This window comes from Schistocerca serialis, chromosome 2 (genome assembly GCF_023864345.2).
Source record: "Schistocerca serialis cubense isolate TAMUIC-IGC-003099 chromosome 2, iqSchSeri2.2, whole genome shotgun sequence".
In the NCBI taxonomy this organism is placed as follows: Eukaryota; Metazoa; Arthropoda; class Insecta; order Orthoptera; family Acrididae; genus Schistocerca; species Schistocerca serialis.
In genome coordinates, this window is record NC_064639.1 from 431,867,239 (window position 1) to 431,892,198 (window position 24,960).

Sequence of the window (24,960 nt, forward strand, 5' to 3'; positions counted from 1 at the left end):
ATTTGTTTTCTGTGTTTGTCCAGCACAATGGGTTTATGCCCTTCAGCAATGCATGAGCACATGTGTTCCTAACGAATAATCTCTTCCCAGATTTGTTACCACTTGCAATAACAAAAAAATGAACCAAACTGCACAACAAGCTTTAATCTTAAGTGAACTTGTTTTACTCATATTTTGTTGTTCGCATAGAGTTTTTGAGATGCTGACTCTAGTAGGTAGCAGATGACATAGTTAAAAAATGTACTACCTGTCTTTCTCGTGAAATCTCAGCTATCACTTTCTTTTTAATGGCTCATTTCCCTCTGTATACCATAGAGCTCTTTGAATATCCCTTGCAACCTCCAAGGACGTTTAATGGGCTCAGAGTAGGTAACATTACTGTCTAAGGCAATGAAAGTTTAATGCCATTTTGATAATGATTACATTTAATAGTAGATAATTAATGACATAACATAGTAAAAGCCAAAATATGCTGTCACTGTCAGGTGGTATATTGACTATAAGTAGAAGAAGATTGTTTAAGAATTGTGGAAACCCTGCTGAAGCCTACCATTTTTCCTTAGCATGTATGGACTGAATTTCAAAAAGTGATCATTTACACTGATAACCTCTATATGAAATGAGCTACAGGCCTGTGGGTGGTAGAATGACACAGATTTCCTTAACATCAATGTTCAGCAACAATCTAGCTCATGATAGAGTAGTGAGACTTACCAGTACATATTATTAAGTTTCATATTGTCATTATACATTGATTAAAGGATGTATTTACAACATATAACTGCTTTATGCATGAAAATCATCTGTTTTAGTGATGCTTCGTTACTATCCAGGGCTACACTCTTTACATTCTTTAATGTATATTTAGATCCAATTACACTTGAACATATATGTGTCCAACTACTTTTTTTAAAGAATGTATTTTTTTGGATAAAAAATTACAAACAGGATAATGATGTCTTAAAAAAACCTGCCACAGAACTTAATAAATGGTATGTTTCATTCATGATATGGTAAAGTACTTCTTATGTGAGCCTTTCAAACAATTTTGCGAAATTTGTTAATTGCTAATTTGTAAAACAATTCATTTTCATATATGCACTTGACTGTAATAAAAGTTTATTATGCTTTCTGTACATACATTCAGTGACAACAATTTCTTCTAGCTACACTCTTAATCATATTAACTGTGGTATTAAACTGTATGCACATTACAATGAAAAGAGTTTTGTAAGAATCTGGTATATCCATAAATTAATGGCAGAAAATTAAGTGTGAAAGATTGGATTAGATTTACAGTAAACCAAAATTAACCTATGTTTTGAATAATATTTAATTATGAAGAATATCTAAAGAGGGAAGTGTATGTTGACTCTGATCATCAAATCCACTTTCCTAATTGGGTGTATTACTGTATGAACAGTGAGTCGTAATTTACTTCCATGAATAGGAGTCTCTCGCTAATAACATGAACTTTAATGTTCAGTGTGATATTAAATTCCTATTCATTACAAATCTGTAGAAGACCACACTGTTATGGCCCAAAATTATTAAATTTAGTGGGAAAGGAAATAAATATATAACTTCAACCTTATGGATTTTTTCGGAAGGAAGGTGATAGTAGTGGAAAAGAGAGCTCTCAATATGTATCACACCACAAGAAATGTTTCTTCACAAACTTCTCAATCCAGTATATATATTTATTACACTTACAATACATTGAAGGCAGGTAAAATGTATGTCTAATGTGTTAGTGTCTGGGGTATATGGTATGCATACCATTCACACGAAAGTGTTGCACTAATGATCTATCTATATCATAGTTATTTCCTCATTGTACAAAGCTATTATAACAACATGGAAAATACATTATGTCTGAAAGTGTTGATACTATTATATTACATATTTACACTTCATAGGCCTTTTCTCTCAGCCATCATGTTTGTCTCATTATTAGAAACATTACGCCATAGAAATACAAAGTAAATTCTGAACTGCTGAAACATTTTACATTAAAGTAAACTCTTGAGCTTATCAAAGGATAGAGCTTTAGCAGATTCAGTATCTTAGATAATTAAATTTACTAGTACAGCTTATCTGCTATGTAAGTTTTACTGATACATTGATGAACCAGCAACAACAGGGAATAGTTATGTTTCAAAGTGAAAGTACAACTTTGTGCGCATACATTACTGAACATATACCTTCAAAATAATTTTAAAATGGCACCTTGTTCTGAAACACAGGATTTACTGAAACTGATGGTGCCAAGATTTAAAAACTATGTAATACTGACTTGTGCAACAGATAAAACATAATATCACTGAACATGTTCCAGTGCAGTAATTAATTTTTGGTTTGACCAATCATGAAAACAAATTTATTTCTTAAACACGTTGTCTGTCATGTGATAGCTTTTGTTGCATTACTTTTGCCAATCTGTTTTCATTCATATGCGATATTTATCACTTTATAACAGGTAGTGTAAATCAGTACAATCCATTTCTTTAATTTCATGCCAGTACTGCCATCAGTCGATGTTTACAGGTACCAATAATACAGTGGTTTTAAGGTACTGTTTTGGATATGTATGTGTTTCCTCACTATTAATTTGCACTTCTAGAAAACTTGAAACAGCTCACCTCAGATTTTGACAGTTATCCAAAATATGAAAAGATGTTTGTAGGTGAAACATTTCTTCATATTTTCAATTAAATAGTGTAGCTAGTCAGCATACACATTAAGCAGACAAATGTATGCTAATAGAATCAGATACTTCTATCTAGTAAATGGAATTCATTAATGTGAATTCACAGTTATCAAACAAGGTAAAAGAATTCATTAAAATCGTGGGTTATCTTTGAGAGTGTGAATATTTTCTCTATTTTTCGATAGTATGTTGGTATTTTGATGGTAAATTAAATCATAAGGTCTACTTTACAGCTATCACTTCACATTCATTATTTTCATTTGAAATATCTGCACAAGACAACATAGGTAATTTTGCATATCAATAACATTATAGTTCCACATCTGTACACAATATTTACAACACTTTTCCTGTAATGTTGATGTCCTGAAACTGATTCCTTTAAAGCAATCAGACAGAAATAAAGTAGTATCCATGTTCAAGGATTTGTTAACTATATGACACTAAATGCTTGGTAAACAATGAAAAACTGCTGTTTCAGTTAAATGCACAGTACAGTTATCGTTTACAAATTATATGGGTATGTATACAATCTCAGCTGCAGAGCTCTAAAAATCTTTAATAATGAAAGTGCATGTTTCATATTATTATTATTCAATAACTGTAACACAAGTATAAACCTGAATAAATTTACGGTGGCCTTGGGTATCTGTTAAGACAAAAGATCCCAATTTTATTTTCTTGTAAGCTACTTCTACAGTACACAATAAGTACAAAAATAGTAATTTTCTAAACTCACTGACAGGTCAGTGGTATATCAAATTCACATAACTCAGTTCAGTAAATCACCAGTCCCGTTATCACTACATCTCAAACACAACAATTTGTAGTATTATAAAAATTTAAGTGGCTTTCTTTTCAACTGTGTGGCATAAACACTGCCTATAGATTCATGTTAAACATTTTAATGTTACATACCTTCATCAAATATATCTACATAAGACTGTCACTCTTTAACTTTATTTATATCCACAACATTTTCCTCAGTACTGAATTTTAAACTAATAACATAGATTCTCTGCTTTATTAGTGTGAAATAAATTTACTTTTTAAATTTTTATCTTTAATCAAGAATTATTTATCTATACATACACTTCTCATATTTTCCAACAATTTTATAATCTTGTGTTGAACTGTATACATTCTAATCAGAAAGTACTCACAACTTACCAGAGGTTGAAAACCATTTATCTCACCCAAATATATGCAGACAGTTGCCAGATGCTCTGTGTGAGGTTTTAAGTTGTAATCAGAAAGCACTCACAAGATACTATACGTTCAAAAACATTTAACTCACACCAATGTATGAAGAAAATTGCTTGATAATTTATGTGATGTTCTTTTAACTTCTCAGTCTTCACATCTTTAACCACTGCTTTTAAGATCTGAAGGTATCATCCTATTATTAACTATAGCATTACATTTGGGCTGGTAGTGAGAAACATATGGAGGTTCTATGAGTAACAAGTGTCTTACATGAAGGATGTTCACACGAGAGGGCATCAGATCGCTACACAATTTCACAAATGACATAAATCATTGCAGAACTGATGCGAAGTATATTACCTAAAAGTCACACACTTATAGATGTTGAATCAAGTGTCAAGTCATGTACCTAATTGTCTAATACCAAAACGGATTTTTTTGTCATACTGCTAATGTAACCTTCATTGACAATATATTCAAGAGGTATTTCGCAGCAAACTAACTGCCAAAATTATCTTGATGAAAAGCAGCAGATTTGTGATATCAGTTATTCTAAGCAAGTCTGATATTGTGAAAACCCTGCAACACATACACTAAGTTAGTTGTTTCTAACTTGGAATTACAAGTAACAGAATTGATTTGGGTAATGGAAACACCTCTGGGAAAAAGAGTAAATACAAGGCAAATTACTCGCAAAATGATAATGTATAAACCCAAGAGCACTGTTATCTTCCAGTAGCATGAGTCAGGACACTTTCTTGTCATAAGCAAGATACTGCAATTTTCACCATTTAAGGACGGAAAGTAATGCGAAAATCGTTATCATATGACAGTTTGTGCGTTGCCGGTGTAATCTGAATTGTCTAATTTCTCAGTATAAAAATTTGTGCCATTAATTTTAGTTAGCGGGAAACATATTTTATGTGATTAACATTTGCATCACTATTACTTTCTTAGCGAAAATACACCAAAAAAGGAATAATCATTGTCGAATTTGTTATTTCTTGAAGTCTGTGGCAAAAGGTATTGTTATTACTGTGTGCCATTTCAACACAGTAACTTGTCAATGAATAGTGTGAATAGTGGATCACCAAGAAAAAAAAAGCATTTTCCATCTCCATTTAAACAAGTACATACTAAAGTATTTGCTACAATTGTTTCCTAACATTTCTCTTGTCACTCTTATTAGGACCCACCAAATGGTTCATGCCCACTCTGAGGTGGTTTTTTATGAGATCTGTGCTTCAAGAGCTTCGAAACGAAAAGCTGCAATTTCTTTTTCTTTTATCTAGTACATTCCGCGAAAAACAAAAAGAAGTCACAGATTGGGAACAAACAATATTGTACAGTTTAAACAACAATGGTTGCAGCACCAGCGTACATGCATCATATACTGCTATACTTCAATGGATTTTTCGAAAGAAGAAACTGATTTTATTCGGGTTTGAATGCCAGAAATGTGGGTGACGCATGTCTAATCCTTGACCAACTTTCTTTATTGGTGTCGTAAACTTAATTAAATTACACTCTTAAAAAATAACCGACGCTCTACAAAAAAGGAAGTATGCGAACGGGATGGAAATCAGAAGATATAATGTACATATGATTTCAATTTCGGAAAAACTGGATGATTCATTCAAGACAAAGAGCTTTGTAGAATGAGCAAATCAATAACGCCTAGGTCCGCCTCTTGCCCTTATGAAAACATTATTCGGCTTGGCATTGATTGATACAGTTATTGGGTGTCCTCTTGAAGGATATTGTGTCAAACTCTGACGATCTAACGCGTCAATTGGACAGAATTTGGCACGATATTCGTCATGAGGACATCGAAGAACTCTGTGAAACAGTGCTAAGCCGAATGACAATAGCATAAAGATCATAGGTGGACCAATGGGTTATTGACTTGCCCAGTTCTTGATGCTTTTTCCCTTGAATAAATCATCCAATTTTTCTGAAATTTTAATGACTTTATTGTCTGTACATCACGCCTGCCGATTTCTGTCCCATTCTGATAATTAATTTGTAGTTTTATTCTTTCTTTCGTAGAGTGTATATTGTGTATGGCTGAGGAATTTGTACAGATACGCATATATCTTTGAAAGATAAAGTACAGAAATAGTTTATCTCAGTCCAGATATGGCACAAACATACTTGGTAACATTTTGTGCAGAGAAGTGCGAAACTGTATAAATTTTTGGACCTAAAGGCAGTACTATTGACAGGCTTATGTTCCACATCAAACTGGGAGTTTTATGAATGCTACACTAAGGACATGCAGAAGAATTTTCTAGGCATTTACTATCATCAGAAGAAAGATTTTTGCAATGAATGTAGCTGCTTCATTAGCTGTAAATTATTTTAAAATTATTGTAAAGTAAAAGTTCAGAAGTCATAAATCTGGATTAACCCCAATAACTGCTTTCATATGGGCCACAGGCGGAACAACGCGTTATTGACTTGCTCCGTTTATGAATGTCTTTATCTTGAATTCTGATCTTGGAACAAGATTCAACGAGTTTCCAGGTTATCATCTTTTGGACAAATAGCGTCGGAACGAAGCTATTATTCAGGATGATAAACAGCTAAGATTTCGTCAAAGAAATTGGCCGCGAAAGATAGTACTCGCTTACATGTTGTTAGTATCACACATCTCCCTCTTCATAATGTTCCCATTAATATGCATTTTTCGAAGGGCAACAGCCATATGTTTCCCTGTATTCCATCACTGATTGAGTTGCCATTTATACACCTTCCTTCGGAGTTCATAATTTTGACTGACGACAGTCTTCAAGGCCGGGCTTGTGTGTCGTGCAGACCGGAAGTGACTTCGCCAGCTCGGCTTCTGCGAGGCAGCTTTCACCAGCCACCTCGGCTAGTGCAGTGGCGGTGCCGACTGCGGCTACGCGCCGCGCAGCGGTGGTGGCACTGATGTTGATGTCGGGGGTGTGGGCGGCGGGCATCACATGATGCTGCAGCTCTTGGCGCGGCCCTTGAGCTCGGCCTTGAGGTCCAGCTTGCTCTTGCAGGGGTAGCCGCGGCCGCGCTGCTGCAGCAGCAGCGCGTGGTGCTTGTTGAGCTTGCCCAGGGCCGCCAGCGCCGCCACCTCGAAGGCGTCGCGCACCGCCTTGGCCGACGCCTTGGCCGACGTTTCCACGTACGTTGTGGCGCAGATGGTGCGACTCACGGACACAGCCTGCAACACATCCAAGTTTTCCGTTCTGATGCAGTTTTGCAGGGGCTGCAGCTGTTATGTATGTCATCTGGGGAAGGATTGGGGGCAGGAGCAGACACATGGTTAGGTTCTGGAGAGAGGTCTTTCTTTGTTACTGTCTCTGCTCCAATCCCTCTACAGAGAAAGCTTGCCGTCACCACCCCTATCTTTTAACATGCCACAGATATTTACAATTTTAATAGCTGTTGTTGTTGTAGTCTTCAGTCCTGAGACTGTGATACAGCACTCCATGATTCTCAATCCTGTGCAAGCCTCTTTATCTCCCAGTACCTACTCCAACCTACATCCTTCTGAATCTGCTTAGTGTATTCATCTCTTGGTCTCCCTCTACGATTTTTACCCACCACGCTGCTCTCCAATACTATAATGGTGATTCGTTGATGCCTCAGAACATGTCCTACCAACCGATCCCTTCTTCTAGTCAAGTTGTGCCACAAACTCATCTTCTCACCAATTCTATTCAATACCTCCCAAATAGTTATGTGATCTACCCATTTAATCTTCAGCATTCTTCTGTAGCACCACATTTCGAAAGCTTCTTTTCTCTTCTTGTCTAAACTATTTATCGTCCATGTTTCACTTCCATACATGGCTACACTCCATACAAATACTTTCAGAAACGTTTTCTAGACACTTAAATCTATACTCGATGTTAACAAATTCCTCTTCTTCAGAAACGCTTTCCATGCCATTGCAAGTCTACATTTTATATCCTCTCTACTTCGACCATCATCAGTTATTTTGCTCTCCAAATAGCAAAACTCCTTTACTGCTTTAAGTGTCTCATTTCCTAATCTAATTCACTCAGCATCACCCGACATAATTCGACTACATTCCATTATCCTCATTTTGCTTTTGTTGATGTTCATTTTATATCCTCCTTTCAAGACACTGTCCATTCCGTTCAACTGCTCTTCCAAGTCCTTTGCTGTCTCTGACAGAATTACAATGTCATCGGCAAACCTCAAAGTTTTTATTTCTTCTCCATGGATTTTATTACCTACTCCGAATTATTCTTTTGTTTCCTTTACTGCTTGCTCAATATACAAATTGAATAACATCGGGGAGAGGCTACAACCCTGTCTCACTCCCTTCCCAACCACTGTTTCCCTTTCATGCCCCTCGACACTTATAACTGGCAACTGGTTTCTGTACAAATTGCAAATAGCCTTCGCTCCCTATATTTTACCCCTGCCACCTTGAGAATTTGAAAGAGAGTTTAACAGTAACAACAATAAAATATATAAAACGAGCGATCCGCCATAGGTTCACACAGATATCACAAGTATCTACGAGTGGACGGCTTGTCTAACGTAGCGGTAATTACTTTATTCACAAACCTTTCTCGCGTATCAGTCTATCTACGCTGACGGAAAGAAAGTCGCAATATCAAAAAATATTTTACCTAGAGTAATGAACATTGAAAGATCACAGGATAATGTAAACGTGAGTTAAGCCATTGCAAGTGGGAAATGCTGGTACTATAATAACCGTGTAACCGCCAGAATGTGTAATGCAAGTGTGTTGTACAAGTGCCTGATGTCAGTTAGTGGGATGGAGTTCCGTGTCTGGTACACTTGGTCGTCAATAAAAGGACCGTTAATGCTGTTTGTCGATGACGCTGAAGTTTTCGTCCGCTGGTATCTCATATGTGTTCCATTGGAAACAGATCTGGTGATCGAGCAGGCCAAGGCAACAGGTCGACACTGTGTAGAGTATGTGAGCAAGCGTTATTCTGTTGGAAAACACCGCTTGGATGTTGTTCATGAATGGCGGCGCAACAGGTCGAACCGTCAGAGTGACGTCCGGATTTGCAGTCGGGGTTCGTCGGATAACCACGAGAGTGCTCCTGCTGCCGTACGATATCGCACACCACACCATATTTCCCGGTGTAAATCTAATGTGTCTCGCACACAGACAGGTTGGTTGCAAGCCCTCAAGTGGTCACCTCCCAACCAACACACAGCCATCACTGGCATCGAAACAGAACAACCTTTCATCATAAAACGTAGCAGACTTCCATCGAGCCCTCCAATGAGCTCTCGCTTGACACCTCTGTGTCCCAAATGGCGGTGGTTTTGAGTCAGTAGAATGCACGCTACAGGACGTCTTGCTCGGAGCTGCCCTTGAAGTAACCGATTTATGACGGTTCTTTGTGTCACAGTGGATACCAACTGCTGCTCACATTGTCCCTGTAGATGTTTTACGATGAGCTAGAGCCATACGCCTAACACGATGGTCTTCCCCCTCCGTAATGCCACGTGGTCGTCCAGAGTCTCGTTACCACTGCTGTAACCAAAGATATACAGTGGCTACAGTCCTGCCAAGTCTTTCTGCAATATCGCAGAAGGATACTCCAGCTTCTCGCCGCCCTGTTATACGACATCGTTTAAGCTCGGTGACGTGTTGATAATGGTGTCTTTGCCGCCTTAAAGGCATTCATGACTATTCATCACGTCCAATCTCAAAGGTAACAAACGTACACGACCGTTACAGCGCGTATTTAGAGCAAACCTGATTTGCATCCTCGTAGTGGCGCTACTCGTATGCGACTGGTGCGAAATCTGAACAGATACCATCTGTCAGTTGTAGAAAGACAACTACCATCTTTCATCTATGTCGCTCAACTCCCTGGTGTTGTGATTTTTTTCCCGTCAGTGTATTAGCGACAACCATTATTAAAATCGCCAGTTCCGTCAAACAGCCACCACAAATGGACAGTCCGCAGCTCGTGGTCGTGCGGTAGCGTTCTCGCTTCCCACGCCCGGGTTCCCGGGTTCGATTCCCGGCGGGGTCAGGGATTTTCACTGCCTCGTGATGACTGGGTGCTGTGTGATGTCCTTAGGTTAGTTAGGTTTAAGTAGTTCTAAGTTCTAGGGGACTGATGACCGTAGATGTTAAGTCCCATAGTTTTCAGAGCCATTTGAACCATTTTTTGAACAAATGGACAGCAAAACGCAACAGGGGACATTAGTTCATCATACTTCAGCCTACTGGCACGAAGTATTTATAAATATGGAATCGAAACCACTTGTCGTTTCTGGCGAATCTCCACATCACTGAGTGTCGAATCGTGCGTGAAAAGTGAGTCTGAAAAGTACCTGAGCCAGACGGAACTCGATCTCGCAACCATTCATCTATCCGCGAGCGTTTTAGCAGTAAACCATAAAGCCCGACAGTGAATTTGGTGAAGCTTTGCTGTTCTGTGGAGTTACAATGGCTCTTTATTGTACTGATTTTCCTTCCAGATACCGTCTCCATTATAGCTAACCAGCTGATGGCTCCCATCAGTGGAACGAGACGTCGCTACAAACGCTAATTGAATGGGAAAAAGTTAACGGTAGAAAGAATGACACTCATTATTACTTAGCGATAATAAATTATATGCAAATACTTCCTTGTGTGATATTCTACCTATTCGTGGAAACCGTATCAAAACCTCTAGAGCAGTTCCTTGAGATTAATCTGAACATACAGTCGGAAACCACTGGGGTGGGGATGGGGGGACCCTTACTATAATTAAACAGTGTTATGTTAGAACATCTGTTGTATACTTATAACGAATTAAATTACTATAAAATATAGAAAAATATTAACGAAATAATAATAACAATAATAATAGTTTGTTTTCGTAAGTGAGGTGTGCATTGCTTTACCGTAACATCTGAGAAATTCAAATTTAGAAAAATACAACCTTTGAAATACAAAGTTCGAAAATTAGAAAAATACACGTATCGCACAATTAATCTGAGAAGTATAATAGCAATAGATTTTCATAACATTGATAACGTCATTAAGTACACAATACACAGTCAAAGTATGCAGTCAGAATAATCCGCAGATCAGCAGGTACAACTATTGTGAACACTGGTCTGCAAACTATGGCTAAAAGGCCGTATAAATGGTAGGAATGCCGTTTCTTTCAATCTAGGAGATCAGTTTCGTTGGTATTTTTTTCTTAGTGGAGGGTCTTTCCCCTTCCGTCTTCCTTACGCAACTTCCTGTGGTTTTGTTGGTTGTACCTGTGGATTCACATATTGTGTCCAGTTTGTTGTTGAGAGCTGTTAGGTCAGCCTGTGGACACGAGCCTTCACTTGTCTGCAATGTTGCCAATCTAGTCGCAAAACCTATCCAAGCGAGCAGGCGGTGACGTGAATACTTTAAAAATTAAGTTTTAATTTTACTAGAATATCTTGCCCTTTTGATTCCACTGAGTCGAAACAAGGCCCGGGGAGTAGACAACATTCCATTAGAACTACTGACAGCCTTGGGAGAGCCAGTCCTGACAAAACTCTACCATCTGGTGAGCAAGATGTATGAGACAGGCGAAATACCCTCAGATTTCAAGAAGAATATAATAATTCCAATCCAAAAGAAAGCAGGTGTTTAAAGATGTGAAAATTACCGAACTATCAGTTTAATAAGTCGCAGCTGCAAAATACTAACGCGAGTTCTTTACAGACGAATGGAAGCCGAACTCGGGGAAGATCAGTTTGGATTCCGTAGCAATGTTGGAACACATGAGACAATACTGACCTTACGACTTATCTTAGAAGAAAGATTAAGGAAAGGCAAAACTACGTTTCTATCATTTGTAGACTTAGAGAAAGCTTTTGACAATGTTGACTGGAATACTCTCTATCAAATTCTAAAGGTGGCAGGGGTAAGATACAGGGAGCGAAAGGCTATTTACAATTTGTACAGAAACCGGATGACACTTATAAGAGTCGAGGTGTACGAAAGGGAAGCAGTGGTTGGGAAGGGAGTGAGACAGGGTTGTAGCCTCTCCCCGATGTTATTCAGTTTGTATATTGAGCAAGCAGTAAAGGAAACAAAAGAAAAATTCGGAGTAGGTATTAAAATCCATAGAGAAGAAATAAAAACTTTCAGGATCGCCGATGATATTGTAATTCTGTCAGAGACAGCAAAGGACTTGGAAGAGTAGTTGAACGGAATGGACAGTGTCTTGAAAGGTGGATATAAAATGAACATAAAAAAAAGCAAAACGAGGATAATGCAATGTAGTCAGATAAGTCGGGTGACGCTGAGGGAATTACATTAGGAAATGAGACACTTAAGGTAGTAAAGTAGTTTTGCTATTTGGGGAGCAAAATAACTGATGATTGTCGAAGTAGAGAGGATATAAAATGTAGACTGGCTATGGCAAGGAAAGCGTTTCTGAAGAAGAGAAATTTGTTACCATCAAGTATAGATTTGAGTGTCAGGAAGTCATTTCCGAAAGTATTTGTATGGAGTGCAGCCATATATGGAAGTGAAATATGGACGATAAATAGTTTGGACAAGATGAGAATAGAAGCTTTCAAAATGTGGTGCTACAGAAGAATGCTGAAGATTAGATGAGTAGAACACATAACTAATGAGGAGGTATTGAATGGAATTGGGGAGAAGAGGAGTTTGTGGCACAACTTGAGAAGAAGAAGGGACCAGTTGGTAGGACATGTTCTGAGGCCTCAGGGGATCACCAATTTAGCATTGGAGGACAGCGTGAAGGGTAAAAATCGTACAGGGAGACCAAGAGATGAATACACTAAGCAGATTCAGAAGGACGTAGGTTGTAGTGAGTACTGGGAGATGAAGAAGTTTGCACAGGATAGAGTTGCATGGAGAGCTGCATCAACCAGTCTCAGGACTGAAGACCACAACAACAACAACAACAACAACTTGCCCTTCTCGAGACTCTCAGTTTTGATGCAAATTCTTGTCCGAAATTTAGCTATGAAATCTGGTAATTAATTTATGTACAAATATATTTCAAGCATATCTTGGCTGTGTACACCTCAGAATTTATGCAAATTATAGTAGGTGTGTGCGTGTGTGTGTGTGTGTGTGTGTGTGTGTGTGTGTGTGTGTGTGTGTGTGTGTGGAGCTTATGGGCGCTCAGCGACGAGGTTATCAGCGCCCTTACACTCATTAAAACAAACTAATATGGATAACATCTCTAAAATTGTTATACACTCATGGACTGGAATTTACACACAGTCACACAGTAACTCTGTCGCACTTGCGCTGAAACAACGGAGCAAAAGTAAACTTAGTTATATATGAAATTGAAGAACAAGTAAAACGACAGAAGAGGCAAAGAAAGGACATAGAAATGACAGTGGCTGACTTCTTCCAAAAACGTGGGTCAGCCAGTCACTCTGTTAACACATTAAAACCGTCTGCCTCAAATCTTTGGAGAAATATTGGAAAATTCACAAAACTTTATAACTTGAACCACAGTCGTTTGAACGTTCCCTGAAATAGAGGGCAGATGCGACGGCAGTTCCGGTGATCGGAAGGTAAACCATAGTCCAATAAAATGTGACGCTCATTGATCTGTAAGCCACAAGCACCAAACAATGGGGGGTCCACTCCCCGGAGCAAGAAGCCATGCGTCATAGGGCTGTGGCCTGTATGAAGACTCCTAAGGACGACCTCGTCCCGTCATCGTGGCTGGAAGGGAGTACGCGATGGAGCTCACTGTCAGTCACTTACAGCCAATCATCCTCCCACCGACGTCTACGCTCTGGATCTCGACAGCGAGACCATAGCATGCAGGGGGATGCTACCCTGAAATAACTGACGATCACGACATGCCTCCTTGGCTGCTGGATCCGCCCATTCGTTCCCCACAATACATATAGGGCTGGTACCTGTCAGAAACACAGCTTCTTTTCCAGTCGTCGTAGTTGGTGGAAGGCATCCTTGATATTCTGGAGTACATTGTCTACTGGGTGCAAACGTTGTAGAGGGTGAAGGGCACTCAGAGAATCAGAACAGACCAGAAATTTAGCACTGGAGGAACGTTTCATCTGCTCCACTGCCCAAAAGATCGAATATAACTGCATCGAAGACAGTAAAGTCCGACCTTGAGGACACAGCCTGGGAAAACAACAGAGCAACCAACGGAGTCCTCCTGTTTGGACCTTTCCATAAATAAAGTTACATAGTCGTCGTGCTCACATGAATTATCTGGCAATAGCGAAGTAAAAACAGAAGCGTGAGTGCAATCTTTCCTGTACTGCACTAAATCTAAAATGATTGGGTCTCTGCAGCAACGAGGGTGGCAGGCGATTAAAGCCCTGAATCTGAGCTTGGACTTGCTCCGCTCCAAGTAACTCCAGCACATACCGCACGCGGAACTCAAATGGTCTTGTTGCTTGTGGACAAAGGGAGAAACGGCTTTCCAGAGGGGACGAGCAACAGTGTGGTTTGTGGTGAATTCTTAGCTGCGAGAAGCTTACGTGTCTGACGCACCATGAAGAGGTGCTGTCGAATTGTAAGTGGCGGTTCACCAGCCTCAGCAGAGGGACTGGGTATGGAGCTGGTGCTGAAAGCACTCGTGGCTAGCCTAATCCCCTCATGGTGGACAGCGTCACCCATCTTCAGACAACAAAGCGTCGCCGAGCCTTACACTGTGCACTCTTAGTCAAGCCACCAATGCAAGAACGTCCTATAAAAGTGGAGCAGATGCACCATGTCCGCTCCCCAAGACCTGTGGCTAAGGCGCTTTATGACGTCCAGTGCCATCTGGGTTCTGGCTTTCCTTTCTCTCAGGTGTGACAACCACGGAAATTTGGAGTCAGAAACGTCCTGAAGTCTCTAAAACGTAGAACAGTGTCCCCCATATGCAAGGCCGGTTAAATTAAAATTACGACGAGAACGATTAAAATAAACACACATACGTTTACTTCCTGGAAACTGAAAATCCGTCTTTACAGTGCACTCCTCCAGTCTCCGCACTGTGCGTTGCCACTGATGGCTGGCTGTTGCAAGACTGGAGAAGGAACAAAAAACAGCAAATTCGTCCACAAATAAAAGGCACTGTAGATACGATAATGTTTTGGCTATGGCAAAATATTGCCCTGAGGGATATCATTCTCCTGCTCAAAACGATTTGACAGTGTGTTACCATCTCTGGTCTTAAAAACCGCTTAGACAGGAAAGACGCCATGGAAAAGCGGAGGTGGCCACTAAAGCCGCATTGATGCAGTTGTGCTACATCCAAACAGTATCATATGCCTTACTGATATAGAAGAATAAGCCGATACAGTGAAGTTTACGCAGGAAAGCCTGCTGAATAGCTGCCTCTAGCAGGGTCAGATTGTCGAGAGTGGGGCGAAAGTTCAGGAACCAACACGGAGAGTGGCTGAAGAGTTGTCTGGTCTCTAAAAACCAGACCAGATGACAGTAACAATTCGGTCCAGGGTCTTTCCTACACAACTCGTTAAGGCGATACTCCAATCACTGGGAGATGTGTGGTGCTTTCCTGATTTGAAGAGAGGTGTCAGAAGTGCTTCTCTCCAAGAGTTGGGGATGTTACATGACTGCCGCATAAGATTAAAACATTCCAGAAGGATTTCCTTTGACTCCGCTGGCAAATGTCGAAGCATGCAGCACCGGATTTGGTCGTTACCAGGTACAGTATCAAGAGTCTCAGAATGCGCCGATTCCAGTTCCAACACGGAGAAAGGGTAGTTGTAAAATTGTTGGACGTGAAGTCCAATTTCTCCCTGTCTTAAGTCGCACGGTAGAGGCAAAACGCAGGATCCTCGCTGGCATTGGCTGCAGTCTGTGCAAAATTACCTGCCAGCGTCTGAGCGGTGTCTCTGGGCACGGTTAGGAGACACCCCTGTTTCAGCACTGCTACTATTGATAAACGACTCCTGACGGCTTCCCATACTTTCGTCGAACAAGTGGAATAGTTGATGGAGTCCAGGATCGTTTGCCATAACCTTTTCTTGCTCTCCTTATATACGCGTCGAGCGTCCGCTTTGGTTACACGAAATCCCGTGAGGTTCTCCGCTGTCGTGCAGTACTTAAACTGCTGAAGACCAGCACGCCTGGCCTGGATTGCTGAGTGGCGCACACCGATCCACCAAAGTACAGGTTGCCTCCGAAGATGATCTGAGGACTTTGAGATGAATGTCAGTGGCATGATGTATCTCTCGTGTAGCGTGGTCCACGCTTTCCTGGACTCTGACACGGTGTCCAGACACAGTCAGCAGAGTGAACAGCGTCCAGTAAGCCCTTGTGACCATTTTGGCGACTTCTCTTCAGATAATGCTCCAACCAGTAGGTGAATGTGGAGTGGAAACTGGTCACTAGAATGAAAGTTGTCAATGACTTCCCACTGAACAGAGTTTACAAGGGATGTAGAGCAGAAGGGGAGGTCGATTGTTGAGAATGATGCATAAGCAGCACAGAAAAGAGTGGGAGTACCTGTGTTGAGGACACAAAGCTCATAAGTCGTCTTGAGGCTCTCCAAACCCCAACTGTGAGGCAAGCTGTGGTCGAGCCCCACAAAATATGAAGGCTCCGAAATTGTATAGCGCGTCTGTTCTATTTAAGTGGCTCATATCAATTTTAGTCTATTCCGGAGCGCATTTGTTCCCTCTGAACGACTATGGACTAATGTGTGGCCGGCCTAAGTGGCCGTGCGGTTAAAGGCGCTGCAGCCTGGAACCGCAGGACCGATACGGTCGCAGGTTCGAATCCTGCCTCGGGCATGGATGTTTGTGATGTCCTTAGGTTAGTTAGGTTTAACTAGTTCTAAGTTCTAGGGGAATAATGACCTCAGCAGTTGAGTCCCATAGTGCTCAGAGCCAACTAATGTGTGTACGGATGCTTTGAATGTCATGCGAGTGTCCTTGTGGCAGCTTTAACAGAAATTGCCGTTAATAATCTTTTGTGCTCTATTCCTGGTACGTGTTACCCACGACCAGGCCCCACTTACTCACCCCCTGTCGGCTTGAGTAGCCGACTGTGTACGTCATTTGGAGTGCATACACTCGGCAGCTTTTGCGCTGTTTCCTCCAACCGCAGCCACACTACTTAAAGTTCCTTTTCAAGTTAAGTCTATACCTGGAATAATTCTGAATTTGTATCCATTAGCTTGTGGCCTTCACCTTAAGCAAATTCTGATGCGCGTTGGGAGCCCAACATATACTTTAATCTGTTGTAACTTAATTATTCTCATGTTACTGGAAAGGTGTTGAATCTTCAGTTGACGTGTGTTTCTCTTTTTAAAATTATCTGTTTTCCATTGTTTTAAGTATAGTTTTAGGTTTTTTTTTAACCACTCAAGTTTAAATCATGTTTTCTCAGCATTTCATAATTAAGTCCCTTCTGATCTGTTCTGGTACTGTTGTTTACAGTTATGTCTGCCTTCATTACGGCTTTACCCTTACCACATTTTGTGTCTTATATAGGGCGTCTTGCCATAGAGAATATTAAGTCATTTTGGGTTAAAGTTAACTTTAAATTTTCTGTGAATTATTTAAATTAGCATTGAATTTTAAATGAATGTCATTGCTTGGCCTTTCAATTAATTAAAAAAATTAAAGCTTCATTCGCTGCTATATCAGTTCGACTGCGTAAAATAAATTTATGTTCTATCAGTGAATGAAGTGTTTGAAATCCCCATTGGTCCATCCCTTCCCGGTTTTCCTTCCTGGCTGAATTAAGAGGCCGTAATTATCACGATTTCACAATACAACCCTACTAAGTATTTGAGATTTTCCACTGGGATGAGGACTTCCTGACAACACCTCGTTCCATAATGGAACTAAACCGACGGATTCAGTGGTCAAAATAAATGTAACATATTGCTCAAACTTTCGTACTGAGCATTGTGATCCAGAAATACGTTATGATATCCATATATTCTTTTGTTTCTAACGTAACTGTAACTGAAACAGCCCATGTGTCTACCTTGAGGGGTTCTAAATGGCTCTGGACACTATGGGACGTAACTTCTAAGGTCATCAGTCCCCTAGAACTTAGAACTACTTAAACCCAACTAAACTAAGGCCATGACACACATCCATGCCCAAGACAGGATTCGAACTTGCGACCGTAGCGGTCGCGCGGTTCCAGACTGTAGCGCCTAGAACCGCTCGGCCACCCCGGCCGGCCCTTGAGGGGGCAGTATGTACAGTCTGTGGCAATCGTTCACGTGTAAACATTGCGGTACTTGTGCTGCGTGTCATTAAGAGATTTGTGTTGCTTCGGGATGGTTCGGACAACAGTAACGCATGATCAAAGGCCCTAGTAGTCACTCCAGTGAAGCAGAGAATGAGACATGTGGACGTCGCATGGATATCGCTGTAGGTCAAAGTGATATTTCTAGAATATGGAACAACTGCTAGCGACAGAATCAGTTGAGAATCGTCACAGAGGTGACCGTGAAAGAAAAACAGCAGGTGTGCAGGGCCGTTATCGACGTATAACAACTAAAAATGGTACAAATGGCTCTGACCTCTATGGGACTTAACATCTGAGGTCGTCAGTCCCCTAGAACTTAGAACTACTTGAACCTAACTAACCTAAGGACATCACACACATCCATGTCCGAGGTAGGATTCGAACCTGCGACCGTAGTGGTCGCGCGGTTCCAGACTGAATATAACAACAAACAGAAACCCTCACCACGTGTACGGCGGCAGTACCAAAACAGCTACGGGAGGGCAGATGTCGACACAAACGGTGCTAAATAGGCACCGTGAGCAGGAATTACATGCCAGGAGACCTCTACAGGCTTCTACTCTAAACAGGGTTCGGAGAGGAGCTCGTGTCGCTTGGGCATGGAATTACCAGTGGGACACAACACTCTTTTCTGAAGAGAGTCCTGTCTTCGCTGTGACACTACTCATATTTGTGTGCAGAGGCAACGAGAACAAAGATTCACCGCAACTGTATAGCAGAGCGCCGCCCTTATCAAGGCGGTTCCGTCTTGTTTTGGGGTGGAATCACGTACGGCAGTGAGACACCACTTGTAACAATACAGTGGAGAACAACTGGTGCGAAAGCATCTTTGCAAGCATTGCGGCCCCATTTGGTGAACATGCTGGAGCGGAATTTACGCTGATGGACGACACTGCACACCCCCACCGTCACAATCTTGTGAACACCTTCCTAGTGGAGCGTAGAATCATTTGGATGGAATGGCCTCCATATTCTCCAGATCTCAACTGCATTGAGAGTGCAAGGGCCTTGCTAAAACGAATGTTTTGCAATCGTCCTTTCCCACCAGAGACCTGAGAGGGCAACAGAGAGGCCACTGTAGAAGATTGAGACAGTAGCCCATAGGCTTGCCTCGACTATTTGGTAAGGAGTACGCCAAAACGCATACAAAAATGTTAATTTCTGCAGTAAAAGGTATGTCCCTGAGAGTCTCTTCACCCTGATTCGTGCCAACACATTGATATTACAGACAAGTTTATACCTTACGTGAGGACTTACATCTGGTGATACATGGTTACTTTGGTAATCTACTGTCCCATTCTGTGTTAAACCTGTATCATCCGCAATTAAAGTCAAGCTGTGAACTAAGTATCTTCCTTGCTGCATCATCGACTGACGAAAGTTTAATAAAAAAGGATGGAATTTTAGGGTTTAACGTCCCGTCGACAACGAGGTCATTTGAGACAGAGGCGAAACTTCACTCTGACGTGGTATTCTTGTGGTCATGGAGTTGGCGCACTCTGTATGTACTGTGGATAAAGTAAGCGCTCGTGCAGAATTGATCGCGCGACAGTGTGGTTATACTTTCGGTAGCTCCAATTATTTGCACACTCGCTTCAGTAACATCTTTTCCTAATCTTAGAATTTGCTTCTCCGCACACCGCGTGCGAAATCTTGTGACGTTTATTGCTATCCCTTGTTCGTAAATGAATTCCCACTCTGCAGTGGATTGTGCGCTGATTTGAAATGTCGTGGCAGGTTAAAACTGCGTGCAAGACGATTACTCCAAGCCGGGGCCTTTACCTTCTGTAGGAAGGTGGTCTCCCGACTGATCTATCACAAAAACACGTCTGAGTCGAGATGGGATAGCCCATTTGATAGAGCACCTTACCATGAACGGCAAAGGTCCCAGCTGCAAGTCGCTATCCTCTGTACTTGTTGAGAAGTATTGTGCCACTGCAAGTGCAATGTGGCTTTAAGGATTTCGCTCGTCTTTCATGAGACCTGCCCGTCGATTGACGTTGTTGAGCTGCACCACAGCAGAATACCATGTTTGCCTTTCCTCCACGGAAAAATAGGAATTTTCTACATTTCTTACGGTTTTCGCACTCCAAGGAATGATTAACGTTGTTGTTCTGACGCCAAAAGGAACACAACCAAAACGAAATGAGTAATGAACGTTGACAGGAAGCCTGCCTGCGACAATGAGAACTGTCCTTCCTCAACACATTTAAAATATCCCGTATGTTAACAAGTATTTGTTTCCAGGCATGCGATTATAGCACTTCTTCTCTATCAGTGGCCACCACAATCTCCTATAAACACATGGAACACTTCTTAATACCCTCTATACCACTAAGATATTCCTGAAATAATTAAGCTTCTGAATTATTTTCACTCGTGTACTTAATTTTCGTTTTGCAACTTCGTCTTCGATTATTGAACAAACATTCCTAGCATTTCACATCAACAGACGCGAGAAGAGAATACTATAATGAAGATCTGATCAGCTACGGTGTTGGAGGGAGACCGTTTCTGTCGAAAAAGGCAAATGAATAGCTGGACGTGTCAGGTGATTAAGCCGAATGCGGGATGGACCCGCAGTGCTGTATCAGCGCCTTTCATCGCCGCCAGAGAGTGGAAACCCAGCGCGTAGGACGTTCCATATCCGAGTTCGCGGAGTAACAGAGCTTACCAGATGCCACAGCATCAAGGATGTACCACGAATTTCCCGGTTCGCTGCCACCGGTGTAAAATGCAGTCAGTAACAAGGTATTGGTGAGATACGTCGCCATGGGCTGTCGGGAACCATAACAGTAGACACACAGGCTACTCATTCGTCTATTCAGTCAGAGACAACAGCTACTGATGAGTAGTACCATCCAGAACTGCAGCAGGGACGTAAGTACAGACATAAGGGCCACGAACCAAGAATCTAAAGTGGGATGCCCTTCCTCTCCTCGTCACATAGAAGCTTAGCCGAGCGGTCTTAGGCGCTGCAGTCATGGACTGTGCGGCTGGTCCCGACGGAGGTTCGAGTTCTCCCTCGGGCATGGGTGTGTGTGTTTGTCCTTAGGATAATTTAGGTTAAGTGGTGTGTAAGCTTAGAGACTGATGACCGTAGCAGTTAAGTCCCATAAGATTTCACACACATTTGAACATTTTGAACATGGAAGATTGTTCTCAACTTAACAGAACGCCGACCATACACCGTTTCTCACAGCCACCCCCTTCCTCCCCATACACATACACACATACACACACACACACACACACACACACACACACACACACACACACACACACAAACAGTTCTAAATACGCAGTTCGTCCCTACATCACTAAGCAAGGTACATTTTAATTAACTGCAAAATCAAACTTGTGAAAATTACTGTTTATCGAGTAAGACAGTATTCTTACACTCAGAGTAAAAAGACTAAAAATAAATTAATTACAACAATGAATAGGACAATAAAAAGTGAAGTGCTTCCTAATAGTGTATTACAAGACAAAAGAAAAACGAATAGATAAATTCAAAGAAGTACATAAATAAGTGTGAATATCTATGTGAAAATAAAGTCTATCAATCAAATGTTTGCCGCGTGGAGTGGCCGCTCAGATAGAGGCGCCATGCCACTGACTGCGCGGCTCCTCCCTTCGGAGGTTCGAGTCCTCCCTCGAGCATGGGTGTGTGTGTTGTTCTTAGCATAGGTTGTAAGTACAGGGCTATTACAAATGATTGAAGTGATTTCATAAATTCACTGTAGCTCCATTCATTGACATATGGTCACGACACACTACAGATACGTAGAAAAACTCATAAAGTTTTGTTCGGCTGAAGCCGCACTTCAGGTTTCTGCTGCCAGAGTGCTCGAGAGCGCAGTGAGACAAAATGGCGACAGGAGCCGAGAAAGCGTATGTCGTGCTTGAAATGCACTCACATCAGTCAGTCATAACAGTGCAACGACACTTCAGGACGAAGTTCAACAAAGATCCACCAACTGCTAACTCCATTCGGCGATGGTATGCGCAGTTTAAAGCTTCTGGATGCCTCTGTAAGGGGAAATCAACGGGTCGGCCTGCAGTGAGCGAAGAAACGGTTGAACGCGTGCGGGCAAGTTTCACGCGTAGCCCGCGGAAGTCGACGAATAAAGCAAGCAGGGAGCTAAACGTACCACAGCCGACGGTTTGGAAAATCTTACGGAAAAGGCTAAAGCAGAAGCCTTACCGTTTACAATTGCTACAAGCCCTGACACCCGATGACAAATTCAAACGCTTTGAATTTTCGGCGCGGTTGCAACAGCTCATGGAAGAGGATGCGTTCAGTGCGAAACTTGTTTTCAATGATGAAGCAACATATTTTTTACTTAATGGTGAAGTGAACAGACACAATGTGCGAATCTGGGCGGTAGAGAATCCTCACGCATTCGTGCAGCAAATTCGCAATTCACCAAAAGTTAACGTGTTTTGTGCAATCTCACGGTTTAAAGTTTACGGCCCCTTTTTCTTCAGCGAGAAAAACGTTACAGGACACGTGTATCTGGACATGCTGGAAAATTGGCTCATGCCAGAACTGGAGACCGACAGCGCCAACTTCATCTTTCAACAGGATGGTGCTCCACCGCACTTCCATCACGATGTTCGGCATTTCTTAAACAGGAGATTGGAAAACCGATGGATCGGTCGTGGTGGAGATCACGATCAGCAACTCATGTCATGGCCTCCACGCTCTCCCGGCTTAACCCCATGCGATTTCTTTCTGTGGGGTTATGTGAAAGATTCAGTGTTTAAACCTCCTTTACCAAGAAACGTGCCAGAACTGGGAGCTCGCATCAACGATGCTTTCGAACTCATTGATGGGGACATGCTGCGCCGAGTGTGGGAGGAACTTGATTATCGGCTTGATGTCTGCCGAATCACTAAAGGGGCACATATCGAACATTTGTGAACGCCTAAAAAAACTTTTTGAGTTTTTGGATGTGTGTGCATAGCATTGTGAAAATATCTCAATTAATAAAGTTATTGTAGAGCTGTGAAATCGCTTCAATCATTTGTAATAACCCGGTATTGTGTGTCAGTTTAAGCACAGTCATCTATAATTTTTCTAAGAGGACGTTTCAAGGTTATTTTAAGTTAGTTTATGTAGTGTGTAAGTCTAGGTGCGGATGAGCTCTGCAGTTCTGTCCCTTAAGAACTCACACACATTTGGAAGAATCAAATGTTTGAGTTCGGTCAGTTAAATTCTTTACTTACTTAAAAAAGTTTTCCTTGTTTTTGCGTATGCAGAATAGAACCTTATTTTTTTAAAAAATTAGTTATTAAGGATGTTGTATATTCTAAATACAAACATACATCTTTATCTATACTCTACGAATCTGTGTGAGGAGAGAGACAACGGATACTTTCTTTGAGCTATACGTTAATGGATCTTCCTGTCCCATTTGGGAACAGAGCTTTGGAAGAATTTTGCTTATACGTCTTCCTGCAGGATTTTTTGCCTAATATTATCTACGTGATCTCTACGAGATAAATACTCAAGAATATTTGTAGTTTCCGCACTGAAATAAGGGTCTAGGAATTTTCTAAGCACGTTACTCCGAGATGTACGTAGACTTGATTTCAGTTCTGAAAATTAGGACATTTTAAAAAAAAAGTTCTGTTACAGTCCCTTGTGGGTTAAAGAAGTCAGTGACTGTTCGTCAGCACCCTTCTGCGGCTGATAAATCAGCTAACCGTTCCTGACGGAGTGCAGGACACAAGTAACTTTTTTAAACACTTTTAGCTTGAGAAATGAACAGCCATATAGATTCTATCAGAGACAAACGGTTCAAACGGCTCTAAGCCTTAACATCTGTTCTCATCAGTCCGCTAGATGTAGAACTACGTAAACCTATCAACCTAAGGACATCACACACATCCATGCCGGAGGGAGGATACGAACCTGCGACCGTAGCAGTCGCGTGGTTCCGCACTGAAGCGCCTTGAACTGCTCGGCCACAGCGGCCGGCTATCAGAGACACCAGGAGGACAGTGTATACGTCAGGACAACTCGATATCAACTCTGCTAATTCTTGCGCAGCAGCCGTATTTTATATTTGTACATTAAGTGAAGTTCTTGTCAACATTAGTTGTGCCGGAAACAGAAGAGAAATATCATGAGGAAATGTCATTAAAAGCACTTCATTTCTAAGATCTTCGTGAGAGGCAATGAACACGCTAAAAAAGTCTATATATTACTTATTTCATTGCTTAACATCAGGCAACTAGTTTTGAAGAAATATTGTCAGTGATCCCAGTGTCGCTTTATGTTCCACGGAGAGCTAGTCGAACAGGTTCTTCACTACTTTACTGCGATTAACAATTTACACTCGACGCTCCATCTTTCACAGATGCCGAAAATTTCGTAAAGTAGTTTGTCGGATGAACCTGTTTCTGACAGCAAGCGAGCGATGTGGCTAGGGTAGTGGTGAGATACTGCACTCGTATTCGGAAGAACGGCGGGTTAACTCCTCTTGCGTCGATCCAGCTCAAGTTTTCCGCGGTGTCCTCTCAAATGGTCGATTTATTTCCCCCTCCTCTTCCTATCCGAGTTTGTGCTCCTCTCTAATGGTCTTGTCGTCGACAGAACCTTAAACCATTTCTGAAAATTTATAGATTTTAATTCTATGGTCAATTTGCCCAAGATTTGGGAGTATTTAATATACTTACCCATATTAATTTCTTAGGTAAACTCTTTGTAAAGTTAGTTGCATACTTCTATGTCACAGAATATACTATATTTTTCATTCACGCCAACGGTGTTGTGCAGTTCTCTTCTGTTTGTGTGTCGCAATTACACCCT

General features: G+C 41.4%; 1 protein-coding gene across 1 annotated transcript in view; it reads right to left on the minus strand.

Annotated features, from left to right (window-relative positions):
- Positions 1-5,014: 5,014 nt before the first annotated feature.
- LOC126457289 (ras-like GTP-binding protein Rho1) overlaps positions 5,015-24,960 on the minus strand; it is a 292,146-nt gene continuing 272,200 nt past the window's right edge. The window contains exon 5 of the mRNA XM_050093461.1: positions 5,015-7,112. Coding sequence (XP_049949418.1) covers positions 6,879-7,112 — 234 coding nt within the window. The 3' untranslated portion in view covers positions 5,015-6,878. The remainder of the gene's footprint in view (positions 7,113-24,960) is intronic.